This window comes from Populus nigra, chromosome 17 (assembly GCF_951802175.1).
Source record: "Populus nigra chromosome 17, ddPopNigr1.1, whole genome shotgun sequence".
Classification (NCBI taxonomy): Eukaryota; Viridiplantae; Streptophyta; class Magnoliopsida; order Malpighiales; family Salicaceae; genus Populus; species Populus nigra.
Genome location: NC_084868.1, coordinates 13,920,035 through 13,945,824, shown reverse-complemented (window position 1 = coordinate 13,945,824; position 25,790 = coordinate 13,920,035). Strand labels below are relative to the sequence as shown.

At 33.2% G+C, this 25,790-nt stretch overlaps 3 protein-coding genes and 1 non-coding gene across 11 annotated transcripts; 3 read left to right on the top strand and 1 right to left on the bottom strand.

Moving 5' to 3' along the window:
- Positions 1–5,469: 5,469 nt before the first annotated feature.
- On the top strand, positions 5,470–9,557 carry LOC133677403 (scarecrow-like protein 13). Its single transcript, XM_062099445.1, has 2 exons — positions 5,470–5,629; positions 7,536–9,557. Exon 2 carries the CDS (start codon positions 7,789–7,791, stop codon positions 9,427–9,429), a length of 1,641 nt encoding a protein of 546 aa, XP_061955429.1. The 5' UTR covers positions 5,470–5,629; positions 7,536–7,788; the 3' UTR covers positions 9,430–9,557.
- A 776-nt stretch (positions 9,558–10,333) lies between these two features.
- On the top strand, positions 10,334–13,460 carry LOC133677028 (uncharacterized). 7 transcript variants are annotated; one of them, XM_062098856.1, is made up of 8 exons: positions 10,334–10,554; positions 10,943–11,349; positions 11,419–11,580; positions 11,740–11,847; positions 11,919–12,023; positions 12,161–12,238; positions 12,705–12,787; positions 13,201–13,460. In XM_062098856.1, the coding sequence occupies exons 2-5, from the start codon at positions 11,028–11,030 to the stop codon at positions 12,008–12,010; spliced, it is 684 nt and encodes a 227-aa protein (XP_061954840.1). In that variant the 5' UTR covers positions 10,334–10,554; positions 10,943–11,027; the 3' UTR covers positions 12,011–12,023; positions 12,161–12,238; positions 12,705–12,787; positions 13,201–13,460. The 7 variants fall into 7 exon arrangements, with proteins under 7 accessions (XP_061954840.1, XP_061954839.1, XP_061954835.1 ...); XM_062098854.1 differs by having other exon boundaries at positions 10,336–10,554; positions 12,158–12,238; positions 12,705–12,772; XM_062098853.1 differs by having other exon boundaries at positions 10,336–10,554; positions 12,158–12,238.
- Positions 13,461–17,876: 4,416 nt separating this feature from the next.
- On the top strand, positions 17,877–17,966 carry LOC133677742 (small nucleolar RNA SNORD96 family). Its single transcript, XR_009835829.1, has one exon. It is a non-coding gene; the product is annotated as a small nucleolar RNA SNORD96 family (small nucleolar RNA).
- A 1,496-nt stretch (positions 17,967–19,462) lies between these two features.
- On the bottom strand, positions 19,463–23,799 carry LOC133676700 (thymidine kinase a-like). Of its 2 annotated transcripts, XM_062098422.1 has the most exons (4): positions 23,300–23,776; positions 20,517–20,661; positions 20,111–20,232; positions 19,463–19,934 (listed from the first exon to the last, which is right to left on the bottom strand). In XM_062098422.1, exons 1-4 carry the CDS (start codon positions 23,635–23,637, stop codon positions 19,679–19,681), a joined length of 861 nt encoding a protein of 286 aa, XP_061954406.1. In that variant the 5' UTR covers positions 23,638–23,776; the 3' UTR covers positions 19,463–19,678. The 2 variants fall into 2 exon arrangements, 1 of the variants encoding a protein (XP_061954406.1); XR_009835649.1 differs by lacking the exons at positions 19,463–19,934; positions 20,111–20,232 and adding an exon at positions 21,173–22,961 and having other exon boundaries at positions 20,524–20,661; positions 23,300–23,799.
- Between the last annotated feature and the right edge of the window lie 1,991 nt (positions 23,800–25,790).

Below are 25,790 nucleotides of genomic sequence, written 5' to 3'. Positions count from 1 at the left end.
TTGACGTAGATGGTGATTGCAATGACAAGAATCATAACAACATGACGTGGAGTGCAGATTCGATTAGATTTCTTGAATTCCTATGTGGTTTTGGCACTGGATTATTTAGAAATTGGCAGGATATTTTATGATGTTGCAAAATATACAATGCATGTAGGTTTTTTTTTATTGTATAGAAATTATTAAAGCACAATTAAGTTTACATGGACTTTACATCGAAATATCAGTTTTGATTCAACTCCAAGGAATAAGGAATAAGAGCTATTTGTTTTTTTTTTAATCTTTTTTTTGTTTTTTTATTTCAAATTATTTTTTTTATTTTTATATCATTTTAATGTGCTGGTTTTTAAAATAAATTTTAAAAAATAAAAAAATATATAATTTTGATATATTTTAAACAAAAAATTATTAATACAATACTAAATGAGCTTTAAATTTAGTTATCAACAATATTTTTTTTATTATTAGGTAGAATTTCTGAGTTTGAAGTTCAAAGTACATGAAAGAAAGTTTTTCCTTCAGAATACATTAGAGCAATATAAGAAGTGTCATTCAAAATACAAACTAGTCTAATAATATTTTTTATTGTCAAATAAAAATAAATAAAATTTATTTGAATTATTTATTTTTGACATATGGAGCGCGGGGGTTGTATTATACGATCATGGATTCTATGTTGTATTGCTAATAATTAGAGGGTTTTTTTTTACTATTTTATTATAATTATTCGTGAGTTAAAATTCAAATCAAATGGTTTTTTAAAAATCGATGAAATTCTTTTTTTTCATAAATATATATATGAGTATGAAAAAGACGGATCGTTAGATTCTTTATGCTAAAAATCCTAAAACTTAAGCTGTTTCATTGGAATAAATATCAACTTGGTGAGCTGTTTTGTCCTTTCATAATCTCTTGTACAGTCAATTAAAATCTTTAAAATTAATATGCATATATCTTAATTATCATCACCAGCATTTGTTCATCCTTTAAACATTGGTGTTGATGACAATAACATTCGATGGAATGCTAATAACCCTTGATCTTTATCTTGATCTTGATCTGCATATGTGTGCGTATAAATACACTTGATTTTTATTTTTATTTATTTATAAATATATCTTGATTATATATTTTTCAAACAAGTTGAAACAGATGAATTGATTTACGATGTTAATTAATAACATTTCCTGTGATGTATATATCTCGTGTAGGAATTGTAATTGTTCTCGTCACATTTACTTCAATGAAAAGGATAAGAAACGAAGATGTCAATGAGAGCAACATTGCCCGAAAATGAGGGAAGTTAAATAGAATAGACCAATTACAGCACAGATTAATTTCAAGAGATTGTGACACCCTGAAAACAAGAAATTATCCACTGCATCGTGCAAATAACTAAGGAACAAAAATGGTCCCCGATCAATCTCTACGCGGATGGTTTACTGGTAATTAACTGGTCCTTCTTTCATGTTTTCGCTGTGATGTGATGTGATGTGATGCGATGCGTGATGATGACAATGATTGGTGAGGATCCACATTAACACCATGGTACTGACGCGCACCGTATCGTTTTTCGAGTGGAGTGACGCAGAAGGTGCTGCATGTGATTGATTAATGCCACTCAGATATAAACTTTCATTATCAATATTAATATTGTTTTTAAATAAAGGAATAAAAACCACAATGGATTGAAGTAATGATTAAAAATGTATGCTTTTTTAGATTTAAATCTCGAGATTAATATTCAAGATATTTATTAAATTTATTTATATGCATTAAGTTAATGTAAAGAATATTTTTTTTTAAAATCATTAAAAAAGAGAATTTAGTCTTGATTGTTGACGCGTAAATTAAATTTAAAATATTTGATAGAAAAAGACAAAAAAAACTATGTATAAACATGCCTGCCTCTACAATTATATATAAAATAATAAATTTTCAAGTGAAATATATTTGAATCTCAATAATTTTACTATCTTTAATCATAAAATGTAAATATTAATCAAATTAAATACTAAGAAAAAAATTTCTATGTCTGTAAATAATCTATTAAAAATAAAATAGATTCGAGTCTCTCGAATTCAATATATATTTAGCTCACTATAATATTAAAGAAATCATGAGCCATTAGGATTACGAAATAAAAGTTTTTATTTGTTATTGTGACAAGGTTGGTTCAAATTATGTTTTGTTTTAATCATAATTTTGAATAACATTTGATTAATTAATCGTATACTATATTTTTACAAAGTTCTATTAAAAACTATTTTTAATAACTTTAATTACAAAAAAAATATAATTTATATTTTTAAATTATAAACCGACACAAAAAAAGAAGGCAAATCGGAGGTTAAAGTATAAATAAATTAAAGAAGCTTGAAAAATAAAAAATAACAAATAACCGCTTAAAATAAGAAGCTTCGAAGAATGTGAGGCCATGTTGGCCTTCCAGCTAGATGCCCCCTTTAATAGATTGCCCTTGGAATTTCAAACATTACTGCAAATACCACGACACCACCGTGTCTCCTAACGCGCCCCTGGTTTTGGTCATAACGGTGATGGCTACTGAGGACAGTGACCGTTATAACATCATCTACTATTAAAATACCAATTACTTGAATACTTTTAAGGTTGAGAAACGCGGTTTGAAACGTGTTTTTTTTTTTTTAATAAAAAATAATTTTTATATATTTTTAGATTTTTTTGATATATTAATTTAAAAAATAAAAAATATTATTTTAATGTATTTCTAAATAAAAAACACTTTAAATTATAATTACCACCACAATCTCAAACATTAAAATAAATTGAAAATATTTTTTTTATATCAAATAGTTAATTAGCTAATAGTTACTAGTGTGAATTAAGTTGATTCTATATTATAGCTAATATGAATTATTGGTTATATTTTAAATCTTATCACTAATTTTAAATTTAATAATTTAAATTAAGTAAGAAATAAAAATTTAAAAGAATTCAATTATTTTTATTTTTATTATCATAATCTTATTTATTCAATTTAAATTCAATAATTAATTTTTTTTAAAAAAAATAAACAAGAGAGAATCTCAATTCATTAATCAATTAAAACGCAATCTATCTCATCATGATCTCTTCATTAACGCTTTGCTTAATCCGGTTAATAATACACTACTTCTTCTTCTTCTTAAAAAAAAGTGATTAATCAACTTAAATATTTATCAATTTTTGCAATACTCATAACACTATTTAGTATGTATTTGATGTTATAGTGTAAAATATTTTTTAATTAAAATATATATATATATATATATAATTTATAATTTTTTTTATTTTTAATATTGACATCAAAATTATAAAAAACACTAAAAAAATATTAATTTAATTTTTTTAAAACGACTTCCTCTTATAGCTCTGAATGTATTTATTTTGACCACGTTTTACATTTAGCTGAAAACATTTAGTCTAGAAATCATGGCTGAGTCCTTCCAAATTAATTCACATGTCACCCTACCAGTTAGCTTTGAAGCTTCCCCTTTGCTTCTGAAGACTACGACATGTCCCAAGAATTCAAACATCATTCTTGTTTACTTCATCTTAAGGTGGTCGTAAAATGAGGTTTTTTATTACTCCATACTTTATTCGCAATTTGCTTTGGATTTATACTATGCTGGTTCACAAATATGTTAAGAAACAAGATTTTCTTTAGCATTTCATGTGTCGTTAGAGTTATTTGAGAGGTTTATCTATTTATTTGTGAATACGTACAAATATATATATAAAATCCGATCTATTTTATGACACGACTCCATACACGAGTTGAGTAGAATATTAACTTGAATTGCTTCAAATAATGTTGTTTTAATATTTTTTTAAAAAAACTTGAAATTATATCGTTTTAATTTTTTTTAAATCAAACCGAATCTCATTTGAATTTTATAAGTTGATTGAATTTGATCAAGTTAACTTTCAACTTGGTTCAGTATGAAATTAACCAAGTTCAAATTAGATTTTAGATTGATAGGTTAATTGAGTTTCATAAAATCAATTTTTATCTAGATTTGATATAAAATTAGATTTATATTACGTTTTGAATTAACAAATTATCAACTTAATATGCAAGATTATATTTCGAGTTTTATAACTATCACTTATAGCAGCGCTATAATGTAAGCTAGTAATATTAACGTGTAGAATGTGTTGTGCACGGGAAAATGTAGATCAAAATTGATAAATTTGGACGGCGGAATATATTATTATGCGCTACACGGACAAGCACCTCCATCCCGCGGTGCTTCATGTCAAGAACACTCATTTTGCAACCCACAAAATACAAATGCCATGCCCTTGCAGCCCTTCTGACAAGAAGATTATATGCATGGAATAATATTAATATTCTTCCCTCCTTGAGCTAAGTGAAGGTATGTAATCTACTACATATCTGCCTAGTTTAATCATACATTAATCACAGACAAGAGTATCATAGTATGTGCTCGTCGAAGTGGGGGTGCATACCTTAAGCACAACGAGTCAACATTGATGGCAGAAATGGTTGTATGCCCACAAACTTCCCTGACTCCCATGCCAATAAATAAATAAAATAAAAAATTCACATACCTATGACAAGGAAGGTAGCATTAGCAACGCCAATGAAGATTCCTAATTCAATACAACTTTTAAATCCAAGATGTATTTATAAATAATTATTTATTTTCACCGTTGACCAGGTTGTATATATCGAAGTATTCAGTCTCTGAAACACGGCAGTCCATTTGAATTCTTTACTCCCCAAATGATATTAGTATTCTTATTTTATATTTGATGAATATTTAAGCTATTTATTAGTTGACTTTTGGACATATTGTTTATAGTTTATACTCTTAGCTAATATACGAACAAAGAAATCCTTAAAATATTATCTAAATGGTAAAAAAAATAACAACTTGAAGATCTTATATTCAAGCTTTTATCACTAGCTTTTGTTTTAAGATAATATATTTATCTTCAATTAGTTATTTTTAAAAATGTGAATTGATTTAAACTTTGATTCTGATGTCAAATACAATTATCATTAGTTTTTTTAATGACATATCTATATTGAATTAATTATTTTTTAAAACAATCTAAACTTTGGTTTTGATATAGAATACAATGATAACCTCATTAAATTACCATTTCAAGAATTAGATTAAAAAAAAACCTAAGTATGAAAATGAATATTGCAATTTTGGATTGCTACAAGCCACATATAATATATGGTGATTGAAGGTTGTTTTATATATATATATATATATATATATATATATATATATATATAAACAAAGTTATTATTAAACCATTTCCAATTTAAAACTTAAATCACAAGCTCGAGAGATTGATGTGCGATGGTTATTTTTTTCCTTGTTGGAAGATTGAAGTAGTGGTTAACTGGTTACTCTTGGACTTCTAGAAGTCTAGTCATTCCTTCATACACGTTTGAATGGTATTGATGTAGAAAAGTGAAACTTGAGGGGCATTCGTTGTCTAGTTCGGACCATAAAAGGACCAATGGATGTCCTCATTTTTGACACGATGGTTGCTGCTCTATGTTAGCTGTACAAGAAAGAACATCCACAAACTGAAAACCTGAGAAAGCTTAGGAGAGTTTAAGGTATGCAAAATAACTCATCAACTCTTCGTTAAATTTAACAATTAAGTATGATTTTCTAGATGGGTTTTGTCTGAAATTGAGCCTTGCTTTTTTTCTCTGGGTGGTCTGAGTGTTTGATTGACTAAGGTTTTGGCCTGAGTTTGAGGTCCAAGTTCATGTCTCTTGGAGATTTTATGAGTTTAAGGATATGGTTTGGTGTTAGAATTCATGGAACTGAGTTTTCTTTTCTTGTTTGAATTGAAATTTAGCATCTTTACGGGGGGAATTGAAAATTTAGTTCTTGTAGTATAGCTGTACACATCCCTTTAAAGTTTTAGCTATTTATAGGTATGAATTAATTATCATGGATTTTAGCTGTTTAAGGAGTGGAAAAGGCATGTTTTTGGATGTTGATTGCTTAATTGTGCTTGAAAATTAGTGTTAGCATCGTTGAAAGATTAATCAGATTTGTTCCAGGCAGGATTTAGGCTGTTTTCTGTCACAGGAAATTTAATAGCTAATGAATTTTGCAAGTTTTATTTTTTATTTTTTATTTTATTTTTGGTTTGTGGAACATAGATTTTATGCCTTAGCATCTGGGAATGAATTTCTTTTATTCCCTTTATTCCATTTTCTTTCTTGTTTGCATGTCGGTTTGTCCACTACAAGCACTCTTTGGCCTTTAAGTGCCTTTTCTTCCTCTTATACCTGGTTGCTTTTGTTGCTTCCGTTGAGTGAGTTGAATTAGTACCAAAAGTAATAGTGTAAATTCTAGGTAAGATAATGGAATATGTTTTTCTGGTTGATGATATAGCTTCTGATTCTAGGGGTGGTCACTTTTAATGGTTGATGATGATCAATCATCATTATGGAATATAATATTTCCTCTTCATTTATTTATTTTTCCGACCCAGAGAAGTATGTTCTTATAGACCAGTTTGCATTTTCTTCTGGATCTAAATGAAGTTGCTCTATGCTTCTGCAAAACTCAGTGTATTCTTGCAAGTTTACCTTATTTCTTCGTTGCTGCTTTTAAATTAGTCTGCAATAGTGGGTTTCAAGAGCATAGTTTGATTGATATCGGAAACTGGGTTGGGGAGAACGGATTCACAAGTCCTACCTCTAAATGGTAGACCTTGTATTTGTTCTCAAATCTGTTCCATTTTTCTTCTTCTATGGAGTTTGAACAAAAAGCTTTTTTAAAATTGATTGCTGAATTCTCCTTTTTTTTTTCTTGGGGACGAAACCAAAAGCTGAAGTTTATTTTGAAACAAAAATGTAATGTTTTCCACAGAGATGCTTCTTGAAATCTTTTCCCTTTGCTGTTTCCACCAATGAAATTACAGTCAAGATCTATCTCTTGTTAAATCTGGTTCTTGCTCATTCATCTCCTAGCGGATTGACTGACTTTATGGTCAATTATTTTTGTATCTTTTAGAAATTTCTTAGTGACTTTGTTTCCAACTACTTGAGTAGTCTAAAGGAAGAAAAAAAGGTACAGGGAATTAATTTTCCCCTTACTGATGATCTAATTCAATTATTTTTATTAAAAGTAGATGATCAGGCCATCAGGGTATGAGAGCAAAGCCTTGGCCTAGCTCTTTACATCCTAGAGATGCAATGACCCTTGACTACCGGCCCCGATCCAAGACAAGGCGATTTCACTTCTTTCATTTACCTGCTTATACAGGCTGCCCTGTTGCCAAGTCTATGATTTTTCTAGTGGAACATTCTACTGTTAAATTAGCCAATAAATTGTACCATAATACTAGGTTAATTTGGTCCCTTCATTATTTTCTTGGATGGTCTTTATACCTATTGTGATCGTCACTTGCTCTCCCTTGTCTGTTTCTTTTTCAAATAGCTTTTCCAACGCCAATTTTCATTGATTATGTATAATCTTACTGTCTGCCCTTCCTTTTAACAGATTTCGGTGATCCTTTAATGCATTGCTGAGGATAACAGAGCTATTTTTCACAACTTAAATTTTGTGGTGACGAGTGAATTGAATCAGAGACTTCTCGGCTGCCTCACTATTTATAATTTTTTAGTGATTATAGCATGTAGCATTCTAAAAGTCGTTGCTTTGGCCAGTGAAGGTGATAATTCTAATAGAAAAGGCTAGTTATCACTTATACATTCTCTTGTCTGAGCTAAGCCAATCAGCGAGCCAGTTCTTGATGCAAACCTCTCAGAAACACCGATCAGCTGGTATCCACAGGTTTTACCACCAGCCAGTGCAAGAGATCGATCCATATGGTTTATCTCATATCCAAATTTTAGACAACAATATGTATTCAGATGGTGGCAGCCAAGGAGCTGCAATTTCCTTTCAGACAGATCAAGGAGAATTCTTTACCTTGGAATCATCTTCAGCAACTGCTGGTTTCGTTAACTATGATTCTCCTGCTGCCAGCGTCTCATCCAACAGAAGCCCCTTTTCACCCCAGGGTTCTCATTCATGCATTTCTGATCCTCATCATTCCCCTGACACTGTATATGGATCTCCATTGAGTGGATCATCCTCTGCTGATGAGGACAATATATTGAGGCAGAAATTAAGGGAGTTGGAAATTTCATTGCTCGGGCCTGAATCTGATATTACCGACAGTGGGAGTTTTTGCTTTGTGAGTGGAGGATACCAAGCAGAATCATCTGCAAGTTGGGACTGGAATCAAATGATGGAAGTGATCCCTAGGTTAGATCTTAAGCATGTGCTTCTTGCCTGTGCTGATGCAGTATCAAATGCTGATATACAAAGAGCAGCAGGTCTAATGCATGTCTTGGACCAAATGGTGTCAGTCTCTGGAGAGCCGATCCAGCGGTTGGGTGCTTATATGTTGGAAGGCCTTAGGGCAAGGTTGGAACTTTCAGGAAGTAAAATCTACAGAGCCTTGAAGTGTGAAGCACCAATTAGCTCAGATCTGATGACTTACATGGGTATTCTCTATCAGATCTGCCCATATTGGAAGTTTGCATACACATCAGCTAATGTTGTCATTCAAGAAGCCGTGGAATATGAACCCAGAATTCATATCATCGACTTCCAGATTGCACAGGGAAGTCAGTGGAGTGTTCTAATGCAGATGCTTGCTTGTCGGCCAGGTGGGCCCCCAGTAATCCGCATAACTGGTGTTGATGATTCTCAATCTGCTCATGCTCGTGGTGGAGGACTTGATATTGTGGGTCAAAGGCTGTTAAAAGTTGCAGAGGAATGCAATGTGCCATTTGAGTTCCATGATGTTGCCATGGATGGTTGTGAGGTTCAACTGGAACATCTCAGGGTCCACCCTGGGGAAGCTGTGGTTGTGAATTTTCCTTATGTGTTGCACCACATGCCAGATGAGAGTGTGACCACTTGGAATCACAGAGATAGATTGATAAGGATGGTGAAGAGTTTGTCACCAAGGATTGTGACCCTCATCGAGCAAGAATCCAACACCAACACCAAACCATTCTTTCCAAGGTTCATTGAGACTCTTGATTATTATACAGCTATGTTTGAATCAATTGATGTTGGTCGCCCCAAGGATGACAAGCAGAGGATTAACGCAGAGCAGCACTGTGTGGCCCGTGACATTGTCAATATGATCGCTTGCGAGGAAGCTGAGAGGGTTGAACGGCATGAACTTCTTGCAAAGTGGAGGTCTCGATTTACAATGGCAGGATTCAATCAGTACCCATTGAGTTCTTCAGTGACTACTGCTGTTAGAGATATGCTAAAGGAATATGACAGGAACTATAGTGTTCAGGAGAGGGACTGGGCTCTTTACCTTCGGTGGCGACATAGAGACATGGCAACTTCTTCTGCCTGGAGTTGAAAACTCGATAGCTTTAGCTCTTTAACACCTGTAAATGTATAAATGTAATCTTACCGTTTTTATCGCATTTAGAGAATGATCAGTAGTGATGTTACTGTTTTCACAGAAATTGGATTACCTTTTTTTTTTTTTTGGGATTCAGTTAGTGTTGAGACAAAAACACGAAACCTCAAACCATTGTACATGTCCACCATGGATGAAACAAGAATAGGTTTGTGTTATTTGCAGTCTCCGAGATCAAATCATGCACTTTCTGAACATTGTTAAGAACAAAAATGGTGAATGTGCAAGCTTTCCATTTTGAGGTGCGTTTTGTTTTTAGTGAGAGTGGAACAATGTCCAAACATGAATGGCGTTTCTTTCGATGGAGGTTTGGTGAAGAAGGAAATTCCATTTCATGATTGTGGTTACTGTAGACTCCGTCATATTCCAAGGGGTCTACTCGGATAACACCAGTCAATCCATCCATGAAAGAATACTGTCAGGCAATGTTTGTTTTTTGAAAAAAAAGAAAGTAATTTGATGTATTTTTAGTTTTTTTTATAATTTTGATGTATTATTGTAAAAAATATAAAAAAATTATTTTAATATATTTTAATTAAAAAGTAGTTTTACAACGTATTACCAAATCGTTTGATACTACAGAATTTCAAATATATCTTAAATATCAGGAATGTAGATGTTCAAGGAAAGTAATCCCCTCCCATAAAAAAACTACCTTTCCTTCAAAAGATCAATTTTTAAAAAAAATATCGATTACTTTTGTAACAGTACTCTCTTACTCACATAAAAATAAGATTTAATATTTTTTGAAGCAATAAGCTCAGCCCAATTGGCCCATTGTTGGTGTGGATTTCAGTTTCACATAACATTTCTTTTGATCCCAGCACGGAAGGGCCCCATAATGCTCCATCCTAATTAGATACACAAGAACCGAGTGATTAGGCCTAAATTATGCATCATATTATACTGATTTGGCAAAATTTGGTGTCAACCATTTAGAACTCAACCCGTCCGAAACAAAACAAGAGCAACCCCGGACCTTGTTTCTTACTGTGTCTCTCTAATAAACCAAGAAAACAAGCAAATCTTAGTTCCAACATTAAAAAGATCATATTTTTTAAGGTTAGTTAGACAATTTCTTGCATTATACTTTTGTTTTCTTCTAATGTTTATCTTGTCTTAACAATGTTAGTCATGAGATTCATGTGGTCTCGTGGTTTCTGAATTAGATGAGAAATGGATGATGGGTTCTGTTTATTTTCATAAATTGTAGATGATAGTGTTGTTTCTGTTTTTCATCTGCGGAAAGAGTATGTGAAAGCTAGTCTTTAATACATTTTTGTTGGTTTAGTTTTGGTTGTGGAGGTTGTTGATTTTGGATTTGTATTGCTTGGATTTTGATGCGTGGGTTGGTGGTGGTTTTGTTTATGGGCTCATAAAGTTTGTTACTTTATGTATTTTGGTTGGTAAAGAATATCTTTTTTTTGTTGTTTTTGTGTTTTGAATGCAGAAAGATTGGTCTAGATTGTGGGTTTGTTGAGTTTTTAGGAAATAATTGAAGAATTCTGGAGGAATTAACAGAAAGAGCAGTGTTGATGGATTTGCAAAAGGAGCAAGAAAGAGAAAGGCGTCGATTACGGGACAGGCAAAGAAGGCAAGCAATGAGTGTTGAAGAGAGGGAAAAACATCTTGCGAGACGACGTAGAAACTATCAGTTGCGGAGACAAAGAGCGCGAAATGTGAGAGACCCTCAGGCCAGTCAGGCCAGTCTTGTGGATAGTGACGAAATGCTTATGCTTCCTAGTAACGGGAATAATCAAGCAGTAATCTCTGTTCCTGTCCAATCTAATGGAATTTCTGATGTCGATTTGGATCAAAGACAAGGAAGTGTAAATGCAGGCAATGCAAATTCTGTGGGTGAGTTTTGTGATTTTTGTAATGCATTTGATATGAAGGCAGCCTGATACTCACTAATAGTTTATTCAGCAGGTTTGGAAATTCCAGCACATAAGTTAGCTAAATTACCTATAAGGTCACGTCTAAACCATATAAAGCACCTTGCTCGGTCACTGGCTGATACTCTGGATATTGGTGATAGTCACAAAATTACAGGAGATTTGACGATGACTGGATACGCAACTTCCAACTGTAAGCTTTAGTATTGTTATTTACATTTGATCCGGCATCATAAATATTTGTTCGAAATTATTTGTCAATTGAGTATCCCATGTTAAATGATTCACATGGTTATAGAGACATTTGTGTATGTTCCACCTTATAAGTTCACGCATTGAAACTGTGGTCCAGGCACACCAGCAAAACCATTACGATTGAATCGTGTTAAGCATCTTGCACGGGTATTAAGCTCTGATGTAACACTGACAACAGTCCCAGATCGCAACGGTGAAACAAAGGGTAAGAAATACATATTTAAGTTTGCATAGCTATCTTTTGCTTAGTCTGAATCAAGGAATTCTTTAATCCAGTGGAACAGAATCTGTCAAGTGGACAACATCTGATGAGTACCAATCTGCCTAAAGTTGTTCAGACTATCAACGTTAGTGGTGGAGATGAATGACTCTGCTCCACTGGTAACGATCATGAATAATTTTACATGGCATTTGCTGGTTAGGGCACACTTTTCATATACAAGAGAACCATGGCTGGAGATTTAATGAGTTTTTTCCTGTTTATTTCACTGTACTTCCCCCCTGGGGAATTGAAGAAGGAAGCTTTTTCTCAGACACATACAAGGGATGGAATTTTCCAAGCTCCTTAAAGTTTTTCAAATCGAATATAATGTGAGGTAGATATGTTACTAATCTTTCATAGTACTTGTCTTGTTGTTTTCTTGATGTAACTAACAGAATCTCATAGAACAAATAGTTTGCTTTTATTATGCATTTATACTTCGTAATACAATCCATTTGCTATCCATTTGCTATCATGTATCTGCTGTCTCGTATTTATAATCATTTGGATCTGAGAAACTTTCTGTGGATAATTGCTACAATTTCTTCTGGAAAGTTTGCTTGCAGCGTGTTCCCTTATTTAACTGGTTTAGTAATTTATGTTATATATTTTTTACAAGTTCTGGAGAATGCTGAATAAACAGGATGGTGAAGAGTTTGTAGTAGTTTTCCATGTAGCGAACAAGATCTCATACTTTTACTTCACGCACGCACACATGTAAACTGCCCTTTATGAAAAGGTTTCGAGCATATATTACGAGTGCCTTAACCGACATGATGCTGTCATTTTATACATGTCAGCGCAAAGAACAAGGGTTGAGCTTATGTGAGGGATGAGAAGGATTAATTAACCGGTTCAAATATTAAAGGTCAAGGGATGGCTGGTATTTTTTACATTCTCTGCATGTGATTGATCATATGGCCTAAAGAACAACTGCACCTTTCTAAATATAATTATTCCAGAAACAAGTTATAAATGACTGCTTATCTGCAAAATGTAAAGCATGCATTGAGTATATTGGTGATTTTTGAATTTTCAAATTGCAACATAGATTAATTGCTTTACAAGTTAATGATAGTCCAAATTCATTTTGAGGGGTATTGGAAGAAAAAACAAAAAAGATGCACCTTGCAATTGATTGTTGATGCCAACATGCTTAATTTTGAACTTCTCATTGAAAAACTGATGGTGGGTTGGGCAACTCTTGTTAGAGGCTTGTACTACGCAGCACACAGAGTTCATCAATAATTCTCAATCTAGACTAACCACACTGCTGTTTTTCTTGTTATCCTGCAGATCGAGGACATAACAAGCAGAGGATGCTACAGAAAGAACATTGTAGATATCGAATTGGACAAAGTTGGTGAATTTTAGATTAGAGGATAGTTTGAAAGGCCTACAACTGGAGCTGGAGTGCATTTTTTTTTTGTTTTTTTCGTGTAGGATGTTTAAAAAGAAAGGAGTTTGAGAAGCCTTAAACACCATCTTCATCCATTTTTGATGTAATGAGGTTTGCTTTGCAAATCCATTATTCGGGTTGCATTGATTCTTTTAAGGCTTCGTTTGTTTGCAGAAAAGTTATTTTCTTTTGGAAAGTGAATTCCAGGGAAAATGAATTCCTGGAAAGTGAATTCCAGGGAAAGTGAATTCCAGGGAAAATGAATTCCTGGAAAGTGAATTCCAGGAAAGTGAATTCCAGGAAAACACTTTCCAGTGTTTGGTAGTGTTATGGAAAATGAACTGAAAAATAATTTATTAATGAATTAAATTTTGTTTCAAGTTTATCTAATATATATAAAATATGTAATATTAATATTTAATCACTTACAATAAAAAAAATAAAATCTAAAAAGTATAATGATGAATTTTTTTTATTATAATATATATTCGTACATAACTTATTTTATAAAATATAACTATATATGTCATATCATATTATATAGAAATAAGCTTGTGAAATATTTTTTAAGTAAAACCTATTACTATATTTTTTCAATTTTAAAAGCTTAAAATAATTTTTTTTCATATGAAGAAAGCCAAATTAGTTTATGGTAAGAGTTATATATTTGAGTTTTTTTTTTGGTATGAAGTTTTTTTTAAAAGATAAATAGATTCAAAAAATATTTTGATGGGTTTTTTGGATATTTTTTTTTTTTACGGGTAAAGGCAATTATCCCTTTAATATATATCAAATAAACATCAAGAAATAAAAATAAATATCTAACATCAAACAAAGTCATGCATAAATATTAAGTTTCGATGTCATATACATACATATTAGATCAAATTACAAACTTAAACATGCTAGACCGAATTAAACAAGTAAACATACTTGTCAAATAACAAACATAGTCTGAATCCAAATTTTAAACATAGTCAAACCATCTTATCAAGCAGGCTTGTAGTAGTGTTGGGTCACAAAATTCTGAACCCAAATTTTCCTCAAATTAGCATTTTTTTGCCATAAAATTTAAGGAAATAAATATTAAAAAAATCATATAAAATACTTACACAATCAATACATTAATTATTGTTAATCTCTATTTTTAGAGGAACAATAACTACTTAGAGTTGTATTACATTATATTTCATTACGCTATTAAACACATAATTTATAACTAAAATTACAAATATAGTATAATTAGTTCTCATTATCTATGTGATTTTCTACTAAAACCACATTAACAAACTACAACAGCCTATACCTTTTGCTTTATAAAAAAAACCAAATCGTTTTCTCTGTTCTCTCTTGCCTATCTCTAACTCTCTCCCATAACTAATTAAAGACATCATATCCTCTCATTCGGTTTCAGTTTCATTCGGTTTCTCCTCTCATTCGGTTTCATTCCCCCACTCTCATTCGGTTTCATTCGATTTCATTCCCCCACTCTCATTCGGTTTCATTCGGTTTCTCCTCTCATTCGGTTTCATTCCATTGTCATTCCCATCTCATTTAGTTTCTCATTCCCTCTCAATCGGTTTCTCTCTCGCCTATCACTGATCATTCTCTCCCGGTTGTCTCTCTTCCCCTGCTCTCTCTCGGTTCAGCAATACCATTCCCCTGTTCACTGAAGAAGCAGGACACCATCACAGATTCAAGGGGCAGGACACCATCATCATTCCCCTGTTCTCTCTCTCTCGGTTCTCTGTCACCTATCACTAATCTGCTCCTGATCCCCAGTTCTCATCCCTCTCTCTCACCCGACAGTTTCCCCTCTTATTTGCGTCACTCTCTTTGTTTTGGATCCGGTTACGGGGAAACAAGGTAGGGCTGGTTGGGTCTTGGTTGGGGATTTTTGTTTCTCTCAAGAAGCTGCCGAATGTGTAAGGAAAAATGTGTTTTGTATGGCTTGATTGTGATGAAATTGGTTGGGTTTTTCTGTGAGCATTTTTGACTGTGACGAGGGAAAACAGGGTAGGGGCTGGTTGGGTCTTGTTTGGGGATTTTTGTTTCTCTCAATAAGCTGCAGAATTTGTAAGGAAAAATGTGTTTTGTATGGCTTGATTGTGATGCAATTGGTTGGGTTTTTATGTGAGAATTTTTTACTGTGACGAGGGGATGAAGAAGACAACTGGGTATGGGTTCTAAATTGACAGGCAGAAGATATAAATAGAGAAATACATGCAGAAGATAACTTAAACAGAGAAAATATATATCGTGATTTTTGCAACAGACAAACAAGATCAAGGATTTTCTATAATTCTTGCAATCTAAAAAATACGAAGAAGATAACAATATAAAAGAAATAATAGAAAAATTTGAGGGAGAAAATACCTGAAATGAAGACTGAAATGAAGAGTGTGATTCCCAGATCTTCTTGCTTTCAATTGTTTTTGGACAGAGATGCGCAGAGAGGAAAGAGTGATTCTCGAAAGCAGATGTGTTTTATCAGTAAAGATAGGAAAGTGTTTTCCTTTTGACAAGGAAAGGAAAACACTTTCCTGCGGCTAAAGTAAATTGTTTTTGTTGACCAGAATTCATTTTCCTTTGACTAAGTTTCCGGATGGTTGCCAAACACCAGAAAAGAAGGAAAATGAATTCCTGGAATCTGGTTTCCTTGAAACAAACAAGGCATAAGAAAGCTTTGTTGTTTTGTAGTTTTTCCTTTACTTTTGTCGTGTTGCTTGGCTCCGTAGTTGTTAGACCCAGTTCCCGAACCAGCCAGGAAAAGGCTTGATTACTCGATCATCAATGGATTTTTAGTCTTTTTAATTTGTTTTTTTTTAATTATCAACTATGACCGAGGGGAATTTAGTTTTTTAGCATAAATAAAATATTATTCAATTAAATCCTCACACGGATGCGCATGGGTGATCTCGTGCATTCTTTGGACAGCGTGTTTGACGGTCACACTCCAGCTTTCATAATGAATTCTTAAGGTGAAAAATTTTCTGTTTTTTTGTTTAGAATAATTTTTTATATTTTTAAAATATTTTAATGTGTTAATTTTAATATACTGATGTAAAAAATAATTTTTTAAAAATAAAATAATTTTATTTTGATACATTTATAAGTTAAAAGCATTTTGAATTATAATCGTTATTACAATCTCAATCATGCTATCATTTTCTTAATTGATTTTTTTTAGATTGCATCTTTTAATATTTAATATTTAGTTTATTTTATTTTATATTAAATTTGATCTTGTTTATTATTTAGGTTGTTATTTTTTAATTATTTCCTTAATTATTTTTTTTTAATTACATCCTTTAATATTTTAGTTTATTTTATTTTATATTAAATTTGATATTTATTGTTTTGATTGTTCGTTGTTGTTTTAATCTATTTTTATTGCAATTTTCTTTTTTAACTTCATTCCTCGATATTTTATTGATTGGGGTTTTGCAAATCTTTCGATTCACTTGAAAGATTTCATCGGATTAATTTAGGTATTTTTAATGATTTTTTATAATTGATTTAAATGATTTTATTTTTGTATAAGATTATCTTAATTTCATGTGCTATATAATAGGTCTTGTGAGATAACTTATCTTGATCCAAATTAATATTTTTTTAATTTGTTATTATTGTTGCATATATTTTTTTATTATATCATCAAATTAATTGAGATTTAATTTAACTTTTAGATTTTTTTATACTTAAAAGTGCTATCATTGTCTAAATTTTTTTTTTCATGCTTAAATAAAATTTGGTCTAGCATACCCGGGACACCAAACTAGTTTTGTTATATCATTAAAATAGAACTTCTAATTGAATAATTTGTTTTTAAAAAAACTATATTTTCCGGTTCAAGACCTGTTTATAAATATACGTAATAAGTTAGGCCCTAGAAGAATGGGCTACAAATTGGTCTGGCCCGTAATAGGCAGGCCTCTTGTTAGCTAGTGCAAGTTATAAAAACCCTAATGACACTGTCGGCTATCCTGTAACCCTCACTTCATCATCAGCCACAACATATTCATCCAACGGTCCAAAATCAACCCACGAAGCTCTATAAATAATTATAGCTGCTTCTTTCATTTTGCCTACATCTCCACAGCTTTTGCCTTGGCCAGCAACACAGTCTCTTTCCAAGCTTTGCTTCATATTCTTCAAAGATTTGATCATGTCAAAGTTTTGATCTTTAATCGTTTCTTGAGGTTAATTCAAATCAGGTTTTTTGTTCTTTAGTCTTCTCTTTGTTATTAGTATTTTTTAGGTCTTGATCATTGTTAAGATTGCTTCTTGTGTTAACTGTGACGGGGATTTAAACTTCAAAATCCTTACTATAACATTGGAGCAAACGATTTTGATCAATGTTTGTAAATTCCAAAGTAAAACGTCACAAATAAAACCTCAGACATGTTGAGGTCCTCCACCTGGAGCTCCTCCGTGTGATGGGGTGGTCTCATATTCCATTGCCTTGTGTAGCAGCGTCGCTGCCTTTACAATTTGGGACTTGCCATGAGACATATATTCATATTCTCTTAAGCTTTTGTTTTTTAAAATGTTATTTTAATGTTAATTAGTGTCGCCTATGATGAAAATTTTCACCAAATAACCATCTTTCGGGACTGAATGGCTTTTTAAGCCTTGCTGTAATTCTGCAATTCTGAGGCACAGGTTCAACTTTTTCTTTATTATTTCTTTAACTGGATTGTTTTTTACTTGTACAAATAATTTTTATTTTTTCAAGTGATGTAAGGGACTGTGCATGATCCATAGCAAATCAGATTGGCCGTGGATGGAATTGAAATTTTCTCTAAGATCTCCAAAAGAGGTTGCCCACTTCTCTTAACAAGAAACTAGTCTTGATTTTTAGAGCATCTCCAAGGGGAGGTGTGATTTAATTGATGAAAATCACTTTTTAAACAGTTTTAACATAAGCTTAACCGGTAAGTGTTGCCTCAAGGGCACAAGGCACAGGTACCGAACAACATATGGAGTTGTTAATGAGCAAAGTCCCCGACAGAGCAATGGTGTTCATGTTAGGAGATGATGGAACCTTGAGTGCCTAGAACTTCATCTGGTGTCCCATCACAAGACAAGACGTGAAAACTTTGTGAAACTACTCAAAAGGGGAAAAACCAGCGATGCCATTAACTTAATGACAGACATTACCAACCTCATTAACCATGCAAAGTGCTTTCATCACCAACCAAAATGAATGCTCATCAGGGGAAACACCCTTTGCTGAACGTGTCATCGAAAACTCTAGATCATTGGCGCGCGGCTGGTCGGGTTAAGCTTAATATAATACCGAAGGATAATAAATTGATGGAATTAAATTGATGGTAAAACAAAAAATAAAGACAATTTGTTCTTAAGAGCCACACCAAAACTCCCCACATGTATGTTTTAGTGGATTGTTAATAATAATAATAATAATTGGATGCAACACAGAGACAATGAGAAGCTACAAATATATCCGACACAACATTACACGACCTAAACCTTGGCAACAATAAATTAATAAACACCCTTCATATCCATTAACAACCCTGTAGCTTGTCCGGGTAAACCAGCTTCTTGCATAATATGCCATCACCGAAATAAAAAAGGGAATCTAAGAACAATCCCTTCCTCTTTCATTCGCAATAAACAGTACGCATTAATTGAGTGACAATAGTCCTTTTGGGTACGGTGTTAATCTTATTGATAGATCTTCCAGGTGCTTTAAGGTTGAATGGTTGAGTAATCTTTCCCATTCTGTCTCATGTCACGTACTGACTCGTCATCTTTTGAGTTAACACCACTAAAGTTTCTAACAAACCCAGATGGAAAAGGTGATAAAGATTGTATTTTGATCAAAGAACAAAGGATTTTGCTCACAGGGGATGCGAGCTTTGGTCCCTTCAACATTAGTGAACAGGAAAAACTAGAATGGGCGTTTAAAGATAAAAGGTACGCTTTTGAGAACAACTGGCATCACAAACCTTGATAGAAAAACAAGAGGAGAGAGAACTGAAGATCAAGGATGTTATGTTTAGTTTCTGAGACAGAAGCTGAAGTAGAACTACGAAGCATAGATGTAGCAAAATTTTCGTAAATGAGTAGTTATTTTATGAATTTTTTATCAACGTTTTCATCCACACAAACTAGTAACAATAACAATAGTGGACTGAACCCAATTGTTTTTTTTCCATGATTGCAGTTGTTCAAAATCCCACATTCATCACAGTACAAAATTTTCCCCTTCCAAAAGATTTAACTGTATGTACAATCCTACGAAAGGGGCAGAATATGCATCTTAAAAATTCAGTTCTGAATATATTGCACCGACTGGCAGCACAATAGCAAAATCAGCGTATTGTGATAATAAGAATAGTTGAGCTACGGACAGGAGCCACACTGAGCCTTCTGAGATTCCAGGACCATTCTTGCAGCTTCCACAGCAACTTGTCCGCTGACATAATGCTGTCGACATACAGGCATATAAACATCAGCCCCACCAATAAGTTCTGTCCGTGTCTCCTCGGTCTTTCTTAAGGTGAAGAAAGCACGTTTTCCACAAATTTCACATCGTGCGCTTAACTTGGTTACAGAATCAGCAAGGGGAATTATATCAAGAACGGAACCAAAACTCCTCCTGTGAAAATTTTATTCCACTTTCAAAAGGGACACCATTGAATTTGAGAGGAAGGTTATAATATATGAAATCATGAAACACAACTAAAAAAAGGGTAATGAGCAAGAACTCTGGAGAAGAGCATAAGAATGGGCACAAAATCGTTGAAAAAAAGTAGTGGGGAGCTTGAAATAAACCTCAGATAGTCACCATCCAGGCCAGCAACTATCACAGTTTTGCCATCATGATCAGCAACTTCACGGCAAAAATCATACAAGTCTCCGAAGAATTGTGCTTCATCAATGCCAATCACATCTAGCTGTCATCAACTAATTGTCATTAGTCTTTATTATCAAGTTTGCATATCAAATGCTTGCAAAATGTATATGCCCAACATCCAACATTCAAATGTTTTCCAATGAACTTCTTGCAAAAGAAATTTACCTTTCATTTTAAAGACATGAAGAATTAAAACTTGAAATGATGTATAGGCAACTTTAACTGCTAAATTATTCATATATGAGAGTTCAGACAAGTTGCTTGATAAATGCTTTGAGAAACATTCTATAAAATACAAATTAACACATTTTGGCATTGAGATACCTGATTATAAGCATCCTGACCAAAACTCTGTTTGAATGATGATAGATTGGGCAGTGCGCAACATGGTAATTTAACCCCATCATGTGTCACTACTGAATCCAACCCATATCTATTATCCTTGTTTGATTTTATAATTGCTACGTTTCTGCATTACAGTTAGAAAAGGAGAATGAATAAAACAACAATTATGCTGATAATAGGACACTGTTTAATTCCCAATGGGACACCACTTTAAACTAACTCACCAAAACTGCTAATTGGCAAATCCTAAATCCCAAATACAAGTTAGATATATATGTAATTTCCTTCTTGCTATAAACTTTCAATTTTTACTGTTTTAGCATCACAACATTATTTTTTTATTTTTCTCACAACAGCATCAGGACAGAATCTTAATTTTGAAGCGAGAATAAAATAGCCAAGTAAAAAAGAAGAAACCTCAGGGTACAGTTATTGCAAGAAAATTAAATTGAAACAGCTACATGTTAACATTGAACATGAATTCTGAGCAAATTATAACAAAAAAATCTAGAGAATGTTGGACCTTGATCAGGCAAGGAATTAGTTATATTGTTTAGGAGTGTATTATTTTACTATTATGAAGAATAAATCAAAACAAGCAAAGCTCAAATACAATGATACACAAACAGCTTTACCTCAGATGATCAACCTACGCAGCTAAGCACCATAAAACTCTAATAATCAAATGGAAGCCCAGCCAAGGGTGACAGGTTTTGGATAAAAGGAATAGATTGTACACCATGTTTCAAATGCTTTTACTCCTCACTGCCAACTTGTAACGAGTCAACAAGAAGGCTGGTCATCTTCATGACATGTCCTGGATAATACAAGGAATTTAGTGCTTTCCCTTGATGCTCAAAGTACTCACATCACAGTTGGGTGCAGTTCACAAAATTTATTGGGTTTCACCACCCAAATGAGCCAATACTTCTTTCAACCCAGAGCCATTCTCTTGTACATCCTTCAACAAGGTGCATTTTAAACTTAAAAATGAAAGCTGTCTATTGCTGGAGAATGCATTTGTGATAATTAATGTTCCTTATCTATAGTGGATTCTCCAAATTGAGTTCCAGTAAGTTAAGAGCCATGATTCTCAACAAGATAGAGAAAAGAAGATACGCAAAGAAAATGGGCTCTGTCAATAATTAACAATCACTCAAATCAGGAACATAGCCTGCATCATTTAAAATCCAAATCATTTCAATAATAGTCTTGTATATCTCCTCAGATTCCCTATGAGATTTATCACCCTGTAGGAAAAAGTGGGCCTTCCCTTGAACCTCAATGCTGCTATAAGCAGGCTCTTTATTTATTTCTGTATCTCTCATCACCCCCCTAACCTCTGCAACACTATCCCAAAGTCCAAAAGCAGCATAGGCATTAGATAAGACTACATACTTTCCAGCATTTTCTGGATCCAGTTCAAAGTATTTCCTAGCGGCAAGCTCTATCAGGTCCATATCACCATGAATCTTACAAGCACCAAGCAAAGCACCCCATAAAACCGAGTGTTCCTTGCATGGTGCATTAACAACAAACTCATAAGCCTCTTTTAACCTCCCAGCACGGCCTAGAAGATCGACCATGGCTGCATAATGTTTCCCTCTAGGCTGGATTCCATAATCTCTCCTCATTGATGAGAAATAGGCCCAACCCTCATCAACCAAACCTCCATGGCTACAAGCAGAAAGGACTGCAAGAAAAGTAACATAATTTGGTTGGAAACCTTCATCTTTCATCCTGTGAAATGATTCTATCACCTCCGCGACTCTTCCATGATGGCCATACCCAGATATCAAAGAAGTCCAGGTGACAACATTTCTATTTGATGATTTATCAAAGACCAAATGTCCATCATACAGGCTGCTGCATTTGAAGTACATATCCATGAGGGCACTACTGACTACAACATTTTCTTTAAGAAAGCACTTTATCATGACACAATGGGCTCGCTTCCCATGCTCCAGTGTTGCTAAAGTAGCACAGGCTCTGAAAACTGACGCAAAGGTATATTGGTCTGGTGTCAGACCATTTTGTCTCATTTCATAATAAAAACTAAGTCCCATTTCTTCAAGCCCTTTTTGCACATATCCAGCAATCAATGCGTTCCAAGAAATCAAGCTTTTCTCCATCAACATGTCAAACAACAAATGCATAGTCTTTAAATCCCCAGATTTTGCATACAATATCATCAATTTAGTCTTCAGGTACTCATTTGGAACATACCCAACAACAACCATTTGTGCATGGATTCTTTTCCCTTTATTATAAAGTTTCTTGAAAATGCATTCTTGCAACAGAAGAGCATAGATCCCATGGTCCACTTCCAACCCTGATCGCCATAATAGCCCCACGGCTTCGTTCAATCTCCCCGTTATACAAAGACCCTTTAATATTTTTTTCCAATTCACGCAAATTCCTAACCTGAAAGCTGACAATGTCTACCAGTGATAATCTCACTCCATCAATCCGACAAAAAACATTGCCAAAATCCCACCTTTTTAAAGTTTAAACTAAACCATTAATTCCTCTATAATATGTATCATACTACATTCACGTCTATAACCTACAAAAAAATATTTTGCATTTCACTTTGTCTAGTATGAGCCTCGAAACAACCAAAGTATCAACAATGAAACTATAAATTTAAAGCCAAACCGAACAAAAAAAGTACAAAAAAATACGCAAGCAACAAAATCAAATTCAAACAAAGAAACCAGATCATAAAAACACAAAATAAGCTAAAGAACAGAAATTTAAACCTGCCATCATTGATTTCAGCTTGAACCCGGTGAAGAAGAGTAGTAGTTTTGCCAGCAAACATAGGACCAACAATCACATGAATTTCACCAGATGAAGAAGAAAGAGAGGATTTTGAATGGACACACCGGGTCTGAATTGGAAAATTTGAGGGAAGTGAAATCATAGAGGGTTTTAGAGGGAAATAAGAAATGGGGTTTTGAAGATTAGAGAAAAGATTGAATTTTGAAGCTAAAGAGAAGGAACTGGAAGCTAAAGGTGTGGCCTTTTTGGACATTGGAGAGAATGAAAATGGTGGGGTGATTAGTGCCTTCATTCTTGAAATGGTAATTTTTAACATTTAGAAAGAGAGGAAGGCTTTGTAATTTTGGGTATTGCTCATGTGAGAGAAAGAGACTGGGGTTTTCATGGTTTTGCGAAATTTAGGGTTTAAGCCTTTAAGGGGTTCTGGAGAGACAAGTTGTAAGTATTTTTTTTTTTAATTTATTTTTAAAAAAAGCATGTTCCAACCATAAAAATAAACGGTACCCTGGAGTTTGAGGTTTGTGGTTTTCTTTTTATAAAATACTCATCAAGACAAGTGTTAATTCAAGCCATACTAGTTTAGAATTTAAATTAATTCAGGTTTAAAAACTTAATTAATATAATTTAATAAAAAAACAAATTGATTCGTGATTTAAGATAAAATTTAGTAAGGATCCATATAAAAACACATTAAATATTTTTTAAAAAATTATTAAAATAATATTATTTTAATTATTAAAAAAAATAATCCATGTTAAATCTATCAAATCATAACCTGAGCATTATCTCAAATCAATTACTAGATGAGGTTTTAAAACTATAATGTGATGTCATGTTTTTTTATGCCCTTAAAGTTCATTTTTTTTTTTTAACTCGGGATGTTCGGGACAGTTTACGAATATTATAACTAATTCTCGGATTCACTAAACACCCTATAAGTCTAGCAGACAAGTAAGATATCGCAGGAATAACAGATATACATGCTGAGTTTCGAACCCAAATAACAGAAACAAGAAAACCTTATCTTTGCTGCTGAGTCGGGAATCTCGGATTCTTTGGTTTGTTGGTAGTTCATTGAAAGTGGGTGTGTTGCCTTCTTGCATTTCATCACGGAGGAGACATTCAAGCTTCAAACTATTTCATTAAATAAAATTATTGCAGCCGCATGCCATGCATTGCCTCCTCCTAGTTCCTAGATCATCACAAAATCGAGATTTGAATCTTAAAAAACACCTTATAAATCTCAAGAACTTATATTTTACTTCAAAGTAATCTTTAATTATTTTTTTTTTAAAAAATCAGCTCGAAATAATAAAAAATCTCAAACCCCAATCTATTTTTTCCAGCGATACTAGAAATAAAAAATATTAGAATAAACATTAGCATCAATAATAGCCTTTGGACATGATTAGTGGCCTGCAAGGGGATTTTTTATCATGATATTCCCATCTTTCTTTAAAAAGGGAAAAAGCAGAGTGGGTAAGGTCATGGAATTGTAATCCTATAACGTCATGCATGTGCACTATCTTCTTTTTATATAAATAAATATTTGCACAAAATGTGTATTTGTTGATGGATCAAGGTGTTCTTGGTGTTCTTTGGATGAGTGGGGAAGACAAGGATCCCTTCTGTCTCTCGCACATCTCCAACTTTGTTTATGTTTTATAATATAAAGGTGTGTCCAGAGTTGTTTTCACAAAATAACAAGGAAGTAACCATCTTATCTATTGGAACATTTATGGGCTATCCACTTGTTTGTATGTGATTCCTCTGTTTCACCTATCTACTCATATGCACATTTTCAAAGTCACCTCTGTCTCTCTGGGTAGATTTGGTGCAGGAATGGGATAATGAGTCGACAAAATCATCCAAGATTTACCTGTTTTTTCTAATATAAAAGATCAAAACTACATAGTTTTGATTATTTTACTGTTTTACTTCAAGTTAATTCAGTCAGAAGTCGATCTAAGTTATAATTAGATTGATTCAAGTCTCGGATATGATGATCGAGCATCAGAGAGTTTTAGTTATAACAAGGCTTTTTATAGATAACTTTGTCCAAGCATATCTAATGGGATAGGGATGAATAGCCATGCCTTGCCTCTACATCAAGCAACCGTATTGTGTGGCAGAAAACAGCCACATTTTAAAGGCTTGTTTGGTAGCATAAAATGAAAAAGGATTTTTAAGGGACTACAGAACACTTACTAAGGAACACTCATAAATGGGAGTTGGGTTTGGTTTGTAATCTCTTGCCATCTTTTTTTTTTTCTAGCATTGGAAACCTTTAAATTTTTTTCTAATTTTTACTAAAAATAAATAGTTTTCTCATCCAAACACAAAATCATAGCAAACATGTTTCACAATAACAAAGGAATTAACTTTAACCATCGCTCGCATTAGAGCACAGCAAAGGACCGTTGCTTTCTTCAAAGGTAAAGGAGCCAAACTCTCATCTTCATAGAATTT